This window comes from Micropterus dolomieu, linkage group LG15 (genome assembly GCF_021292245.1).
Source record: "Micropterus dolomieu isolate WLL.071019.BEF.003 ecotype Adirondacks linkage group LG15, ASM2129224v1, whole genome shotgun sequence".
NCBI lineage: Eukaryota > Metazoa > Chordata > Actinopteri > Centrarchiformes > Centrarchidae > Micropterus > Micropterus dolomieu.
Genome location: NC_060164.1, coordinates 8,780,676 through 8,797,103, shown reverse-complemented (window position 1 = coordinate 8,797,103; position 16,428 = coordinate 8,780,676). Strand labels below are relative to the sequence as shown.

At 41.2% G+C, this 16,428-nt stretch overlaps 4 protein-coding genes across 6 annotated transcripts in view; 1 reads left to right on the top strand and 3 right to left on the bottom strand.

The window, feature by feature from the left end:
* The window catches only part of LOC123983769 (SLX4 interacting protein), a 34,944-nt gene extending 33,065 nt beyond the window's left edge, over window positions 1-1,879 (bottom strand). Inside the window, exons 1-2 of one of the 3 annotated variants that reach the window (XM_046070102.1) lie at window positions 1,490-1,879; window positions 60-118 (exon numbers count right to left, since the gene is read on the bottom strand). In XM_046070102.1, coding sequence (XP_045926058.1) covers window positions 60-86 — 27 coding nt within the window. In that variant the 5' untranslated portion in view covers window positions 87-118; window positions 1,490-1,879. Of the gene's footprint in view, window positions 1-59; window positions 119-797; window positions 1,101-1,489 lie in introns of those variants that run through there. The other 2 variants (XM_046070099.1, XM_046070100.1) reach the window with 2 other exon arrangements.
* mkks (MKKS centrosomal shuttling protein) overlaps window positions 1,305-16,428 on the top strand; it is a 17,341-nt gene continuing 2,217 nt past the window's right edge. Inside the window, exon 1 of the mRNA XM_046070097.1 lies at window positions 1,305-2,492. Within this exon, the coding sequence (XP_045926053.1) occupies window positions 1,508-2,492 (985 nt within the window). The 5' untranslated portion in view covers window positions 1,305-1,507. The remainder of the gene's footprint in view (window positions 2,493-16,428) is intronic.
* srd5a2b (steroid-5-alpha-reductase, alpha polypeptide 2b) lies at window positions 4,276-6,189 on the bottom strand. The gene is made up of 5 exons (XM_046070104.1): window positions 5,915-6,189; window positions 4,983-5,146; window positions 4,801-4,902; window positions 4,571-4,721; window positions 4,276-4,442 (listed from the first exon to the last, which is right to left on the bottom strand). The coding sequence occupies exons 1-5, from the start codon at window positions 6,187-6,189 to the stop codon at window positions 4,376-4,378; spliced, it is 759 nt and encodes a 252-aa protein (XP_045926060.1). The 3' UTR covers window positions 4,276-4,375.
* Window positions 7,468-15,254, bottom strand: memo1 (mediator of cell motility 1). The gene is made up of 9 exons (XM_046070103.1): window positions 14,794-15,254; window positions 13,176-13,257; window positions 13,008-13,076; window positions 12,719-12,831; window positions 12,271-12,382; window positions 11,347-11,489; window positions 11,108-11,184; window positions 10,582-10,686; window positions 7,468-9,955 (listed from the first exon to the last, which is right to left on the bottom strand). Exons 1-9 carry the CDS (start codon window positions 14,852-14,854, stop codon window positions 9,824-9,826), a joined length of 894 nt encoding a protein of 297 aa, XP_045926059.1. The 5' UTR covers window positions 14,855-15,254; the 3' UTR covers window positions 7,468-9,823.

Genomic DNA, 16,428 nt, shown 5'->3' with positions numbered 1-16,428 from the left:
AATATTCTACAGTTCACTGCACTACAAGGGTCTGCACTGTATATTTAATTTCCACTTACCTTAATGACAAATTTGAGAGGAGCCATTGCAGTGAACACAGGAGTCCTGCTAGTTTCACCTGAAACAAGTGTATAGTCGTGGATTACAAATGGTAACCTAAAAACACCAATCCAGTGAGCATACATCGTAGATAACATAAAACTGACAGGTTTAGTTTACCATCTTCCTAAGAAAATAACACAAGTTATCTGTCTTTTAATAGACTGTTATGGAGCGTCTGTGGTGACCTTATAGTGTGTTATTCATCTCGTGCAGAGATACCTTGGTAGGTTTGTTATTAGTTACACAGTACTCAGTTTCTTACAGATATTTATGGTTCTCCTAAACGCAATACACTGTAAGGTCCTACCGCCAACCTAAACGATTTTGATGGTGAATCAGTTATTAACGTCAGCTAACACTGGTTAATGTTAACGTATGCTTTGACTTTCATTAACTCTAACGTTAATAAGGTCAGGTTGTGGAGAACTACATTAACGTGACCTCTTCAAACGCAGCTAGATACAGCTAAACAATTCTAGCCTTAGAATAATTACAGTTTAAGTAGTTGTTGTAAAGTAAGGGTTTGTCGAGTAACGTTAGGTTAACGTTAATGATTAACCTTACTGTTAACGAAATGATGCCTCCAACATTAAACCATCGTTAACACATTACATGTTAGTGCCACTACAAAACCTGGGTGATAACGTTGTGTAAACATTAATAAGGTAACATACAATGAACAAGATATTTCATACCGCCAACAGTTTTGAATGTTTGTCAAACGATGAGGCTGCAGGAGATGACGTCACATGCTGTTTGTAGTCCAACAACTGCAAAGCCAGTATTGTAATCGCAGCTTTCAGTGAATGGCGTTTGGCAAAAAAATACCTCGAAACTACCGAGTACGGTAGTAAAGCGACTGTCTAGCTCTGCTATAAAGCAGAGTTTGAATTTAATTATCCGTCGTGTACGCAACAATTTCTGAAGACCGGCGAGAAAATGCGACGGTTTATCGGATAGGACCCCACTAGGACCCAATGCTGTGACCGTTACCCCGCTACCATGGAAACGAGTTGCGCGTTAAAAAACGCCAGTATTAATCTCGAAATTTAACGTTGTCGAATTGTATCTAAATATAATTTGTATCATATACTGCAAAGTAACATTGTATAATTTGTTTTAATAAACTATTATGAAGCCCGTATCCAAAAGTGGTCAATTATTTGTCAGGCAATGCTTTATGTCTCACTATCCGACGGACGCAAACTAAGGTGCTTAACAGGGAAACATCAAGGCAGCGTTTTCTATCAAATTTCGCTTAACAGACAGTTTAAAAGACACTATTGTGGCTTAGAAGTCGTCTTGCTGTCGCCACTGTAACATTATGCCAAGTGACTTCTGTAACGTTAGGTTGTCATGTCAATGTTCATAAGGTGAACCTGCTTACTTTCGGGAAGGTGCTGTGATGTCTCGACTGGTCAAGAAATCTCCATCTATTTGTACGGATCTGCCACTGGACGACACTGATATTTGTAATAAGCTTAATTTGCTGAGGCAGCTTCTGAGATCTTGTTTTGGTCCGGCGGGTAGACTAAAACAAGTTCACAACAACATCGGAGGGCTCGTTGTAACCACTTCAACCTCCTCTGTTCTCCTTCCAGCCATTTCCTCCTCGCAGCCTTTTATCAATCTGATCAAAACCTCCATTCTCAACCACGTTTCTCGTTTCAGTGACTGCGGCTTGTTTGCTGCCATTCTTTGTTTGTCTCTTATTGAGCAAGCGAAGCAGTCTGGTCTCCGAGGAAATGTGGCGATTCGACTGAACAAGCACCTGCTCGGTCTGTGCACCAGTTACCTACAACAAGAAGACTGTGCGTGTAAAGTGAAGCTCGACTTCTGCAGCAGCCAGAACTTGATCAAATTAGCTCGCAGTGTCATATCCAGCAAACCAGCATGTGGACTAACAGAGCCAGAGGCACTTTACATCAGCAAGTTGGCTGTACAAGCTTTTTTACTTACTGTTCCCCGTGACAGACCAGGAAAAGTCAGACTTGGCAAAGTAGTGACTGTCTCTGTTGAAGGCCATTCTGTGCTAAACTCTGCAGTGTTTCCAGGTTTACTGGTGGACGTGCCTGATGTCGTTTGCCAGAACAACTTAGAGAACCTGCATACAAATCCACTGCGTGTGGTGCTGTTCAGTGCATCCCTTGCTGGAGACCTTTGTGAACTGGGAGATGGGATAATTGAGGTGCACCCAGGTGTCGACACAGACTCACAGATCTTGGATCAACTCCTGGAGCTCGGAAAACAGGTGGCTAAAGATGAGGTGAAGCTCTTTGTGTGCCAGAAGGTCATACACCCAGTCCTGCAGCAATACCTGAAGAGTCATGGTATCATAGTGATCGAGAGACTGGGAATCACTCTCATGGAGCCTCTTACTCAGCTGACAGGTAGGCCTCTAAATGCCTCAAATCCTGGGTGGATCAATTATTTCAAATCAATGTGAAAATATTTTATCCAACTTTTTTTCAAGTACACCCCTCACATTTTTGTAAATATTGGATTATATCTTTTCATGTGACAACACTGAAGAAATGACACTTTGCTACAATTTAAAGAAGTGAGTGTACAGCTTGTATAACAGTGTAAATTTGCTGTCCCCTCAAAATAACACACCACGCAGCCATTAATGTCTAAATTGCTCGCAACAAAAGTGAGTACACCCCTAAGTGAAAATGTCCAAATTGGGCCCAAAGTGTCAATGTTTTGTGTGGCCACCATTATCTTCCAGCACTGCCATAACCCTCTTAACCCTCAGCAGAGCTTCAGAGGTTGCCACTGGAGTCGTCTTCCACTCCTCCACGACAACGTCACAGAGCTGGTGGATGTTAGAGACTTGTGCTCCTCCACCTTCCGGAGGATGGCCAACAGATGCTCAGTACGGTTTAGGTCTAGGTCTGGAGACATGCTTGGCCAGTCCATCACCTTTACCCTCAGCTTCTTCAGCAAGGCAGTGGTCGTCTTGAAGGTGTGTTTGGGGTCGTTATCATGTTGGAATCCTGCCCTGTGGCCCAGTCTCCGAAGGGAAGGGATCATGCTCTGCTTCAGTATGTCACAGTACATGTTGGCATTCATGGTTCTCTCAATGAACTGTAGCTCCCCAGTGTCGGCAGCACTCATGCAGCCCCAGACCATTACACTTCCACCACCATGCTAGACTGTAGGCAAGACACACTTGTCTTTGTACTCCTCACCTGGTTGCTGCCACACACGCTTGACACCATCTGAATTAAATAAGTTTATCTTGGTCTGATCAGTTAACAGGACATGGTCCCGGTAATCCATGTCCTTAGTCTGCTTGTCTTCAGCAAACTATTTGTGGGCTTACTTGTGCATCATCTTTAGAAGAGGCTTCCTTCTGGGACGACAGCTATGCAGATGATTTTGATGCAGTGTGCGGCGTATGGTCTGAGCACTGACAGGCTGACCCCCCACCCCTTCAACCTCTGCAGCAATGCTGGCAGAACTCGTCTATTTCTCAAAGACTATCTCTGGATATGACGCTGAGCATGTGCTCTCAACTTCTTTGGTCGACCATGGCGAGGCCTGTTCTGAGTGGAACCTGTCCTGTTGAACCGCTGTATGGTCTTGGTCACCATGCTGCAGCTCAGTTTCAGGGTCTTGGTAATCTTCTTATAGCCTAGGCCATCAATTGTGATCCTCAGAGAGTTCTTTGCCATGAGGTGCCATTTTGAACGTCCAGTGACCAGTATGAGGGAGTGTGAGAGTGATAACACCAAATTTAACGCACCTGGTCCTCATTTACAGACACACTAGACTTTAGAACACTAACAAGTCACATGATTCTGGGGAAAATGGCTACTTGGGCCCAGTTTGGACATTTTCACTTAGGGGTGTACTCACTTTTGTTGCCAGCGGTTTAGACATGGCTGTGTGATGTGTTATTTTGAGGAGACAGCAAATTTGCACTGTTATACAAGCTGTACACTCACTACTAACACCTTATTGTTATAGAATGTCAGTCAGACTTAAATCTGAACCGTGTTACATTCAGTGTAATGACGTTGATCGATGTTATTTTTGTTATGTAACTTTGAACATTTAGTGAAAAAAAATCTCTTTCAACAAAGTTATTCAGTGTGTTTCTTCCATAGCAGTATGCACAGAAAGAGCTGAACAATGAATCTGTAATATAAGAATGGTTGTGTAGAATACAATATAGTAACAACTGCAGGCAAAATCAAAACAGATTTGTGTAATTTCTGTTTAAAATTAGGATAGCAGAGACCTGTCCTTGTCTTCCACTCTCTGCTCAGAAGACAAATGGAATCAAAGCCTTTCGTAACTTGGGATAGTCTTTGAATTGCTCTTGGTAAAACCTGCAACAGAGGAGCAAAAGATAACATCTGTCACTCAGAAATGGCATATGGCATTCTAGGTAGGTTGACAGGTGAGTATTCATGTTCTGTTTTGGGACTGCATAGCTTTTCAATAATGTCTTGGGCACCTGTGATGGTAGTAGGCCCGCGGTCCAATAAAACACAGGCTAAACACAGCGAAGGAGAGGGCTGGAAGGGACCAGGTTGCGACAGCATAGCCAAACCACTCCACTATCTCTCCTAAGTAGTTGGCACCAGACACATATTCAAACAGACCTCCTGCAGGAAATTAAGAAGACCACAGGTCACTACAAGCACAGAGTAGATGAGTAGTTATTCTAGTGAGATTTTCTGTTACCTGCAGGAATCTTGTAAACTTCCTCCCCTGGTTTCCTCAAGTTGCGAAGAATATAGTCACTGTGTATATTGATGGCCATTCCAATGTAAAACAGCAGTAAACCTAAAAGGATGAGATTCATTCAGCCTTTCATATTTTAAAAAATGAAAGTTTTTAAAGTAAAGAATAAATCTTGCTCCTACCAGTTTTATAGCGATAGTCAGCTGACCATTCATCATCAAACTGGGCACAGTGCAGCAGGTAGTGTCCCTGCAGGAAACCATTCAGAGAGCAGAAGAAACCTGCCGCCACCATCACACCAAGTGGGAAAGGCTTTCCTCTGGTCAGGAGTGAATAAACAAATGTCCTGTGATTGGTGAAGGAACAGTAGATACAGCAGGTGGGAAAAGGAGGGGGATAATAGCGCATTTCATCCATGCTGGTACATGCAGAGAACATGTTTTACAACCACATGGAGAGATTTTGTACAAATGACTTTGTATTGAAGTGCAAACAAAACAAAAAGGCACCATTAAGCCCCATTCTTCATGGGAGGTTAGCAATGCATTCCTCAGTGTTTTAGCCTTCAAATTATAGCAGCAGGAAATCTCCTTTCCAAAGCTGCTTTTTATGTGTCTAAATCTGCAAATGTGTTTGTAATTTGGCTCCTGCTGTACAGTACAGAATGACAGGTTTCAATTATTATTACTGTGCATGTAAAAAAAAAATTAGTTAGTTTCACTGGTGGATCACGGTATAATAAACTAATTACCAGGGAAAATCTTCTTGTCAGGAATGCAACTAGATCCATGATGAATACATTAATTCATAGAGTACCCGTAAGTATAACTTTGATGTTTGACAAAAACAGTCTGTACAAGAAATGTAAGGTATTATAAAGTACTGTATATGGTATGGTATATGGCAACATAAAGCAAAATATATTAGTAAATTTGAGAAAAGCTACATGACAAGTAACGTCAAATTTGAAAATTCTATCCTGCTGACTGTATTTTGAATGAATGGGGGTGTACCTTCCTATTTCAAAGACTCTGACCACTGCTGGACATTTTCACACTTCCCTTCTCATGCACATTAAATGGCCAAAGACCAGGCTTCTGGCTCTTGCTCTTACCTTTGAAAGTAGTGCACGCAAAAGGAGCCAAGCAGCTGGTACTTCCCCACACTGGAGGGTTTGTATGAGGTGAGCATTAAAAGTAGGGGGATCAAGAGGGCTGGCATCTCCTGGAGGAACCAGGCTAGCCTCGCTGGGACCATCCGAGCCGGAGGTGGGAATCCCATGTGGCGGCCATAGGAGGTCTGTGTCGTCCTGTGATGGACCAGGTGCCAGAGTCCTGTCAGGATCATCCCATAGCTGAGATAGCTGACCAAGTCCCCATAGCAGTGCATCTCGCAGGTCCGCACCTCAGGGTCGGTGAGTGCTGCAGTAATCTTTTTCCTCTTATAACTAATCTTAAGTGGCTGTATGAAGTCAAATGGATGTAAACAGCCTCCCTGACTCCTCCCAAAGCAAAGAGAGAGGTGTGCCGGCCTGCTGAAATATGAGTGTGTTCCCTTGTCAACAGCTATATGTGAGGTTATGATGATCCTTTCCACCTTGGAATGTACGCACTGATGTTAAATTGCTGAATTTCCCAAAGCTACAATAGGAGTGAGCACAATTGCATGGAACATCATGATCATGAAGTCAGCTGTTTCAAATCTGTTACGGTCTGAAGTCAACCAAAGTCCCTTGCTGAAAGCCTCCTCTGCCTGTCCATCCTGTTTACAGACACACATAGCAACATCTGCACCAATCTGTGAGCAAATTTGCAGACTTTAAATTTAGCTTTTCCAGTCGTACTAATTCCCAAACGCATGAATGGAATAGGTGAGGAGTTTAGATATAGGCCGAGGTACTGAACAGGAGAACTGACTAAACTCACAATAACTTTACAATAAAGTCATCAAAGTCCAGATGCAGCCACAACTACTGATTACATTATAACCACAAATGTGTCTACAGTTTCAGGAATCACAACCAGATACTCCTGTACTACATAATCAATAGATAAGTACAGCATTCAATCTAGTTTTTAAATTCCCTTGTTTCTGGTTTGGAATGTACAACCCAGTGTACTTTTAAGAAATAATTAAACTACAACAGGGACATTTATATGGTTGTGAACATTACATAGGTTTTATTGTAGGACTATTGTATTAGACCGCTTTATTTTTTTAGCCAGGTATACCTAATAAACTGGCAACCGAGTGTATAAACAGAAAATCCAATACTATCTGGAGAGTTTTTATTTTCTGAAATAAAGGAATGAGTGTTAATTTTATTATATTCCTCTACCAACTGGCCCCCTCTGCTGGTGACATTTCTTAATGTCTCCACTGTAAACCAACACTTGATAAAAAGATATTTATTCCACCCAGGATCTACATTAGCCGTATATGCAGCATTGCACCATAAACGTGTTGGCAGTTTACAACCAAACTAACACTGCTGACATACTTCATCTGGTGCAAAAATAAAAGAGGCTACCTATTAGTTGCAACTTTGGAGAAATCAACACAGTCGTCAAACCCAGTGACTGAAAAATTAAATGCGTATGTAGAGTCAACAGTTTTTTTTTTTTGTGTGATTGTAAATACATGAAGAACAAGACACCAGAGCAGACGTGCTTTTCAGTACATTTTACTTGTTTTGTAACATGAATCCACGGCCTTATCTGAAGAGCCTTTTGGGATGCTTTGTCAGTGGAACCTGAGATAAAAAAAACTCCATTTAGGGAGTAGTTAAGTAGTATACTTTAGATTTGTGACGTGTTAGTTCCCATTCTCTAAGCAAGAAAGAAATGATACAAAAACCCATTTCTAAAAGACAAACAAAGATCCATAAACAGAAAATAAACAGTGTTGAGGTTCAGCCTTTGTCTCTCTACAGGAATGAGGTGAGGTGGAGAAAACAGAACACCCCTCCCTGCTGGAGAAAGGAGATAACAGTTGGTGCCATTTCAGACCAACAGATGACGGGGACAGGTCACGCACGCTCCTGGAGTGCTGAGTGATCTAGACATATTGTTGGGCACTCGTCAAAGGGGTCAGGGTACAGGTGGAAAAACAAAAACTCAAAGTACACATTCTAAAGTAAGACTAAAAGTGAGAATACGCTTTAAATGTGCAACAGTGATAAAAGGCACAATAGCACAGTGTGTCATGCTTTACTTGTTTCCCTTAAATTAACGTCAGAGGTCAAGTGAGTCTGGGGATTCATCTTTCAGTCTGCGCCCACTTGATTCAACCAGACATTGGAGCTTAATGCATCTTTTGAATGGGAATACTTGACGTCAGCAGTCAGTGATATTCAAATTTCAAAAGGACAAGACCGCAGACATTGTGTGCGTCATTGAAAGCCTATACTGCCACTATGAATCATCAGGTGTTTGCATTCAGCTTTTGTATGCAGTTTGCTAGTATTTCAGGCAGCAGGACAGCAAATTACTTTGAAAAGCAAACACATTCATTTCTAAAAAATTGTAAAATTATGTTTTCTGAACAGATTCAGACCCAATAAACCCAAATTGCAGGGAAAAGCATTATGATTTTTGTGTGGGCCATTTATTACTTGTTTTTAGTTCTTGTCAGATTGATACTCCAACTGCCTCCAGAGTAATTTTGAAGTGAATTCTCATGAACCGGAGAGCAAACCTTCAAATAAGGATGAAAACATAAATCTTTCCAATAACGTTTGGCATTATTAAATCAAACCCAATTAAAAGGAGCTGTCAATGCTACCTAGTGAACAGATATAATAAGAGGTCCTACAACTTTGACCACTGAGGCCTTTACCATTTCACCAATTTGTTCAGGCCAAAACAAAAGCTTTTCTGCTCCTACAGAACTGAATGTGTAACAAAATACATTTTCTACGAGTCTAGCAAGTCTTTGCTTGGGTCTCCGACACTGACAATTCAATAACCACAAAGATTCAAGGTGGCAGTGTAAACAAAGAACTAGAGGTGTCTGTCAGAGTAATTTTTCACACTATCCAGCTTTGATTACATTTCTGTAGCACCCTACAACTGTATTCTGGCCCTCGCAAAATCTATAACGCTACAAGCATATAACTGGAATCTGGGAGCAGGTGTTGAACACACTCATTTATTGGGCAAACCATGTTGATGGCTTTAGAGCTTAAGTGACAACACTGCTTTTGTTCAAATCTACACACTACAGGAGTAAATACTATCACGTCTACTAAAACTACAAAAAAGGGAAAAATAAAAAAGGAATAAAATGTGACTAAAGGATAATATTTAATAAACACAGTAATAAAGTTTTTGGTTTTGTACAGTAGGGAGTTAGTGAAATTTGTAGGGTGCAGCCCTTTGTTAGCAATTACCACATATGTTGAGTATTGGTAGTAATTACCTATGACACTGTTTTCAAAGTTTAACTCGCATGTAGCTTGAAGCAGTCTGTCAAAACACTCTTCATTTTAGTCTAGCAATATTTCAATATTCTCCATTAAGATCTGCAGTTTTATTTTCATTCCTTTTCTGAGGCAGATTACATGAGCACAGATCGCTAAGAGTCCAAATGTAAAGACTTCATTATGACAACTGAAATCCATCCAGGAAAAAAAAAGGGACTAAGAGGACAACTACAGTCCTTGCAAAAACCCAAATAAGATTCCCCCCTCCCAACGCTTATTTTGAGCCTAAATAATACGCACTCCTCTTATCTCCTCTAACCATTTGCTCCGACATAATCTCAAAACTGCACTTCAAACAAAATGTTTCAACCAAAAGCTCTGAGACACACTTCAAACTGAGAGGAGGGCGGAGAAAGGCCGAGGAGAGCCGAGAGAGAGACAGAGAAAGAAGACTGCATTGGCTTCAAGAGTCTAGGTCCTTCCTGCAAATAGTGGGCATAGCTAGGGGTGGGGTGAGAGGGAGGGTGTCTGGGTCAGGTTATGGCAATAGATAGTAAGGGCAGGGCGGCAGCGTTGCGGTGGCCCCTGCGAAAGTCGACCTCAATGAACGATGAGTGCCCCGGCAGCGTAACTCACGGAGCTGTCCTGCCAGTTCCTGCACTCGCTTGACTGGGCGTAGTTCAGGAAAGAGAAGTTCATTTCTAAACCAGACTTCTTCAGCTCAGCCACAGCCTGCAAGACAGCAACATTAGCAGCATGTTTACACACACAATAAACAACATGTCACACTTTTTTACAGTTCTTCAATGCCAGTCAACCATTCACTAAACCCCTCTCGAAAAGTGATTGTGTGGTGTCTTTTTTTAGCCTTTAAAAAAACCAAAAACACAAGAACTGACGCATGAGGATGAAACTGTGGCTTTGTCTGCCCTAATGTAAGCTGCAAATGTTAGCATGTTTGGCTAAAAGGCTTTCTACCGACAGAAGTGTTACGTTAAAGGCCAAGAAGGATGTCATTAACTACATTAGTTTGTAGAGTTACAGATTATGTTAAACTTCAAGTGTTCACTTGTCATACTTGAAATATCAGGACTAACTACCTCAACCTCTGCAACACAAGCATAATCTTAAAGTTTTTTTATTGACATGTATGCTACATGGCTCATCAACGTTTTGCTCTTTCAACACGATTGTGTATGTAGTCAAACCCAGGATTTTTGGCTGCTAAAATGTGCCAACGATATCATTATAAACTGCATAGAGAGCTTAGTGAACAATCAACTGACCCCCCCATCAACATGTCTACATTATGTTAAATACTGATGCGCCTGGCAAGGCTCTTCTTCTGTGGTACTTGCATTTAGCAGCACTCCAATCGGGTGACGCCCACAGATGGTGTTGCGGTACTTCTTCAAGTAGTTGGTGAAAGACATGGGATCCAGCTGTTCTATAATGCCCATACCCTTCAAAAGCAGAGATAAACAAAAAAATCAGAAGTCATGTTTTGATTTGTCATGTCATGCTCCAAGATAACTATGTTTCAGTTTTCATATGTTTTCTTTCCTTGGGATCTTAAAACAGCTGTAACTCCTTCGAGAAAACAAGCTTTCTTATCACAAGAAAACAAACTTCGTGGCCATGAGAAAAACAAGACAAAAAACCTACATCCTTATCCTGTCTGCCCTTTAATTTCCTGAAACACTATATTTTTAGCAGGTAAATTAAATAGTCACATTAAGAGAACATGAGGTATTCAAATTGCTGTATTTAATATGTTCTTCATTACCATAACATTGGTGCATGTAGCTGCTGATAATCACAAATTTTACATATTTTATCCCATAAGTGATCTTACATTTGAATCAAATATATCTCACTAGTTACCATTTTATCAAGATGCTCAATAGACCTGTAGATCTCCCCTTGAGATTCATCGTAGTAAGTGTAGCGGAACCGTTGACCTTCAGAAGAGAAATGGACATCAGTGTAAAGCTGGATGTAGTCATGTCACAAGTTATGACATTTGGGCCGCATTATCCTCAGGTCACAAACTATCATTTTTAATGGCAGAGTAATCTAATCAAAGGGAGTCATTTTCAATGCTTTAATGTGGCGGCACCTACCCCAGTGGCAGAAGTCAGACGAGATAATGAAAAGGTTGGAAGGGTCTGCCAGGTACTTGCTGAGCAGCCTCCCATATTCCTGCTCCTTAGACTCACTCAGGGCGCCCACAAGCACAGGGACGATGCTAAACTCGTCTTTGTGGCTGCAACATCAGATTACTGAATTAACAACTTGGGTGCAATAACTGCACCTCACTGTCAAAATTCTGTCCCAATGGGCATTAAATAAATTTAGCATTAAAATTGGTTTCGTTTTTCATAGAGCATCCGTCAGAGAAAACTAATGGGAAACCTCGAGCCTACCGCATGGTAAACTGACACTGGTGAGTTGCACCTTTACACCCTACATGCAACACCTACGCGTTAGTAATGTTTCTTTTCCACAGGTTTTAGTTAAACTTGTACGAATGACGTACATTCAGCTAATGTGCTCGGTTCACTTCATACTACCAGATCCCTGCTTTGCTGAACCAAGAAAATACATTTGACTCCTTCCAACCTAACAGACGGCTATATCAATTATGCATGTCACACTTGTGACACCATGTGTTCCTGCACCAATGTGATTCTGGTTTACAGTATGTATAGGAATGAACAGAACTAAAAGAGCTCTTCTATGGCTGTCAGTAATAGTTAAAGATTTTTTTTGGTTTTGACTGCAAGCATGTATACATGGAAGTAAACAAAGGAGGATTTAAAATACATTAAAAATCGCCTTGCCAAAGGTTTTATAAGGACAGAAATGCTCCTTAAACTCATGGACAGACACAATGTGCTTTGGTGAATGTAAACCTCATTTCATCTTGTTTAGAAAAAAACTCCACAGGGCACCTTTAAGAATAAGCTTCATACTGTGAGACCATTCCCTCTACAAGTGTATAGTGTCTTATTTAATTAAACGAATGCCACACCGACATGCATTACCTCTCCATGGCTTTAGCAGTGTAAGGCAAGTGCATTTCAATACTGTGCTCATCTTCATCTGTCTGCATGCTCATCCGCTCAAACAAACCAGTTTTCCAGAGGTCAGCATAAACTGTAAAACAGAGGGGAGTTTCAATTTAATTTGTGCATGTTATCAAGATAATGTCCACTGGTAAAGTAATTAGCTGCACACTCATTTAAATTGGAACCTGGTAAGTGCCTAGCAAAGCAAAACCTCATCATTGAGAAAGTATTTATCTTAAGAGCCAGGGACCTGTGTGGTCCCTGCAGTATGATTAAAGTGTATAACCTCCTAAGACTGCTTGGGGTCTGCATGTTCGAGCTCTGGTCAGGCTGGACTAAAACATCAAATTGAAGAAAGGGTAAAGCACGTGTGAACACACAAAAAAGTAGAAATCACAATGTCATGAGTGAAAACAGTGGATACCCTTCTGGTCGATTCTCAGGTCATAGAGAGGTGTTCTATAGATCTCTGCAGGTGACAGGGCACAGCGGGAGAGGGGCACATGGTGTGAAGGTCCCAGGATGAACACCCTACGACTGAAGGGCAACAGGACTTTATCTCACTCACTCTGTTCACAAAAGGCACACCACCAGCACTATATTCTAATATCTAAACTAACATCTGTTCACTCTGTGGGGGGAAGCTGAAGATAAACGGTCACACAAAGCAATTTCTGAAATAAGGAATAGAGATAGAAAACTGATGGACTTACGTAACTGAGGGATCAACCTGCTTGTAGGCATGTGCTGCACAAGCACCACAGTAGGTATAGCCAGCATGCCTGCAAACAAAACATATCAAATTAGGATGAGACAGCATCACAAATACCTTTTGACATGTTCAAACTGTATTTTTCCTCTTTTTGTTAACGTGTGCTTACGGCGCTATGATGGCTCTAGCAGGTCTGATCGTGGACTGTGCTTGGGACAGCCAGCCTTCTAGTTGTGCATTCAGCTGGGATCCTGAAAAGGTTGGGGGGGGGGGTTTTGTTTTGTTTTTTTAAACAAAGCAATTTAAAAACAAAATAGTTTTCAGATAACTGGATTAAAAGGGAACCACTGACTCACACTGCTTTATCAATGCTACCTTATGAGACTAAGAATGACATAGCAGGCCAGCACTAGCAAATAACACTATAATCATAAACTGATAAATACAAACAGGATTTGATAGACACAGGAAAGCATAGATCACCAATATCAAAGCAATTGTTTATATCAATGTCGCTGTACGTCAAGTGTGGTAGCAATGGCTAATTTAGCCTTGTCGTGAAAATAATAAATAAACTAGAATAAGCTTGAGCATATCCACCTCATACTCTATACAGATGATAACCCCACCCTGATTACACCTAATACAGTTCTTTTATAAGCGGGACCTTTCACTTAAAATACTCAAGCCTTTCACTGACAATCTGGCCATAAGTGTTCTGGTCCAGGTTAAACAACAAAAATAAGATTAATTGTAAACTCTGTTAACTGGGGTGGATTATACTAGGACACACTGCATGTATTGCTGTACAACTAACAATGTTAGTCTTTACCGGTGTCTTTACAGTATAGCAACATCAGTATAACACAGCTGACTGTTTTATATAATTAAGTCTGCAGGAAAAACAAACAACCAGTGTAATTAGTTTCATAAAAGAACACCCGGGTAGATTAACATAAGGTCAGGCTTCAGATGTAGCTTATGGACATGTTATTGTTTATATGTAGTATAAATATCGGTAGTGTTTAGCTACCATATGTTGAAAACGTTTGTTACTAACGAGGCCAACGGAAAGGGGATAAACAGGCAGGCTTTCGGGGTTTAATCAAAAGAAACTAGCAGCTAGCTAGTGAAATGGGGGAAGGGGTGCAACATGAAGCTTCAGTTTTCTGCCCTGCCCTACCCAGTCCTTTGTTTCATGGCAGGGAGTAGCTGTTATTTCTGCACCTAACTTAAGGGAGTCAGGGTCACAACAGTACTCGCAGTTCAAGTTAAACTAGTCGCTGGCAGACTGTTTCGCGAAATGTCTAGTTTATCTAGCCAAACAGCAGGTAACGTTAGGCCAGGAAGTTCTGCAATATTAGCCGAGTTAGCGATTGTTAAATTGGTATATTTGACTGGTTGTAAAAAATAAATAAAAATAAATGCTGAACAGAAGATGTCAGTTTGCTCTGAAAAATGTTCATCGACCACCCGAGGAGGAAGTGCTGATTAAGCTCAAACCAACCATGCACGAAATGGGATAAGAGATGAGGGAGTCAATGCCAGCGAGAAATGTTAGCTAGCCGACTTTTCATCAAATGGATTAGCGTTAACATAAAGCCCTAACGTTAGCTATCACCATCCGCATTGGCAAGCCATTAATTCGACAGTTTCTGATCTCAGGATATTAAAGGTTATACAAGATACAAAGTCAACAAAACCAATAGAACACAGTCATTTAAAAAACAACAACAAGTAGCTAGCATAAAGCGAGCTAACGCGGGCGGTGCTCTGTTGACAGTTACCCGAAGCAGAGTACCAGCTCCCGGCGTGACTTGCTTCTCTGCACACCACTCGATTCGACATCTTGGTTCCCAAGCCGCCTATCTTGGTTTACTTAGCTCTTGTCAGGTGACAAAAGTAAAATAGCTAAAGCCGATGTCAGCTAACCCAGAGAAGAAACAACACCTGCTAGCTAAGTTGCTTGTAAAGACAAAGGGCAGTTCGGCTGGAGAGACAGCTGGGCTAGCAGGCTAACAAGCTCAGTGCTCCGTCAGCTGGCCGTTGTGTTGTTACCGGTTAATAAGTCAGCCGGAGACAGAAGCTAACGTCAGTTTGTTAGGCAGCCTGAAGATTTTGTCATGCAAATTTGGAAAGGCACAAAATACAAAATCTTTGTAATGTGCTAATATTGGCCAGCCAGAAGAGCAATAACAAGACCAAGAACTGTTACACTCAGAATCACAGGATTACTGGTTTGTCTGTCGAAACAGGTAAGGGGCGTGTCGGACACTGTTATCACGATGACGTCAGTGCATTTTGATTGGTCGCCTGCGATTCGTGGAGAAAATCGAGGAGGCGTGTCCGTAAATAAAATGATGTTTGATTATAAAATTGTACTGCCCGTCAGGTGAGCGGGTACAGGGTGCCGATGGAAGCGTGACTGTCAACAGGATGTCAACCAAAATGCATGCTTGCTCCCTACCTTGAAAATATTACGAAAATGATTTAGTATTAATGTAGAAGGTTGTTTATTTGTCATTATGTAGTACAAGGCTCGATAACGAATTTAAATTTGTAGTTCCTTCATGCTACATTCAAAACATATAATTAGGTGTTGACCTATATTAAAATAGGGTAACATATAAAGTAAAAAAGAATAATACAGTTATTTATGTACATACATTCACGTATACACCCCAAACATTCCGTAGTGCATTTTTTGAATTTGCATCTGGGGTGAGCAGCAACTAGATGATAATATGGCTTCATCTTCACAATAAACATTTGGGAAACTTTTGGAGTCCATCTTGACTGCGTTTGAGCACCAAGCATCATAGATGTATAACACATAGTCCACCTCCTCTCATCTTGCCAGAGTCTTGTGCTGCCTTAGTGTTTTATTCACACATTTAATTTAAAAACTAAACCCTTGTTTGTTTTTTTACTTTGTAGACAATCATCTCGGTGTAAAGGACAAATACAAATTAAAGCTGCAAGCAGCGTTGGGCGGGCCCTCGCACTTGTAGCGCGTCCGCGTGTGAGCCGGCCGAGTTGCATATTCTGGAGTTCTGCCGGTGCGGCTGTGAATTTCCTACGCGGTTCCGACGCCGCATGAAGGTGCTATATGTCACTTCCTGTGTCCCCTATGTGGAGCTACATAGCACTTGCCGCTATGAATATAAATCGGTATTGGTGTGTAGATGTCTGCGGGGTGGGACAGTTATCAAGCACCTAAAGTTTGTTTCAGATGTGAGCATGTACACTGAACAATAATGTACCCAAACAATAAAATAAATTCCTTTTATATTTCCCTGCCTTGTTGTTTATGTGTACATACAGAGGAAGAATGTGAGAACAGCACACATTTCATCGTTACTGTGTGTTAGAGCATGGGAGAACAGTGGATACTTTTAATACAGCCCACACCCCTAATACTG

Bases quoted from the DNA above. Each gene is read 5' to 3' on its own strand.
- srd5a2b (XM_046070104.1), bottom strand. From the start codon at position 6,189: ATGCACTGCTATGGGGACTTGGTCAGCTATCTCAGCTATGGGATGATC. The intron at 4,903-4,982 runs GTAGGAGCAAGA...TCATCCTTTTAG, and splicing joins TGACTATCGCTATAAAACTG to GTTTACTGCTGTTTTACATT. The intron at 4,722-4,800 runs GTAACAGAAAAT...AATTTCCTGCAG, and splicing joins AGTTTACAAGATTCCTGCAG to GAGGTCTGTTTGAATATGTG.
- memo1 (XM_046070103.1), bottom strand. From the start codon at position 14,854: ATGTCGAATCGAGTGGTGTGCAGAGAAGCAAGTCACGCCGGGAGCTGG. The intron at 13,077-13,175 runs GTAAGCACACGT...TTTTGTTTGCAG, and splicing joins GCTAGAGCCATCATAGCGCC to GCATGCTGGCTATACCTACT. The intron at 11,185-11,346 runs GTAGGTGCCGCC...TCTCTTCTGAAG, and splicing joins GTCTGACTTCTGCCACTGGG to GTCAACGGTTCCGCTACACT.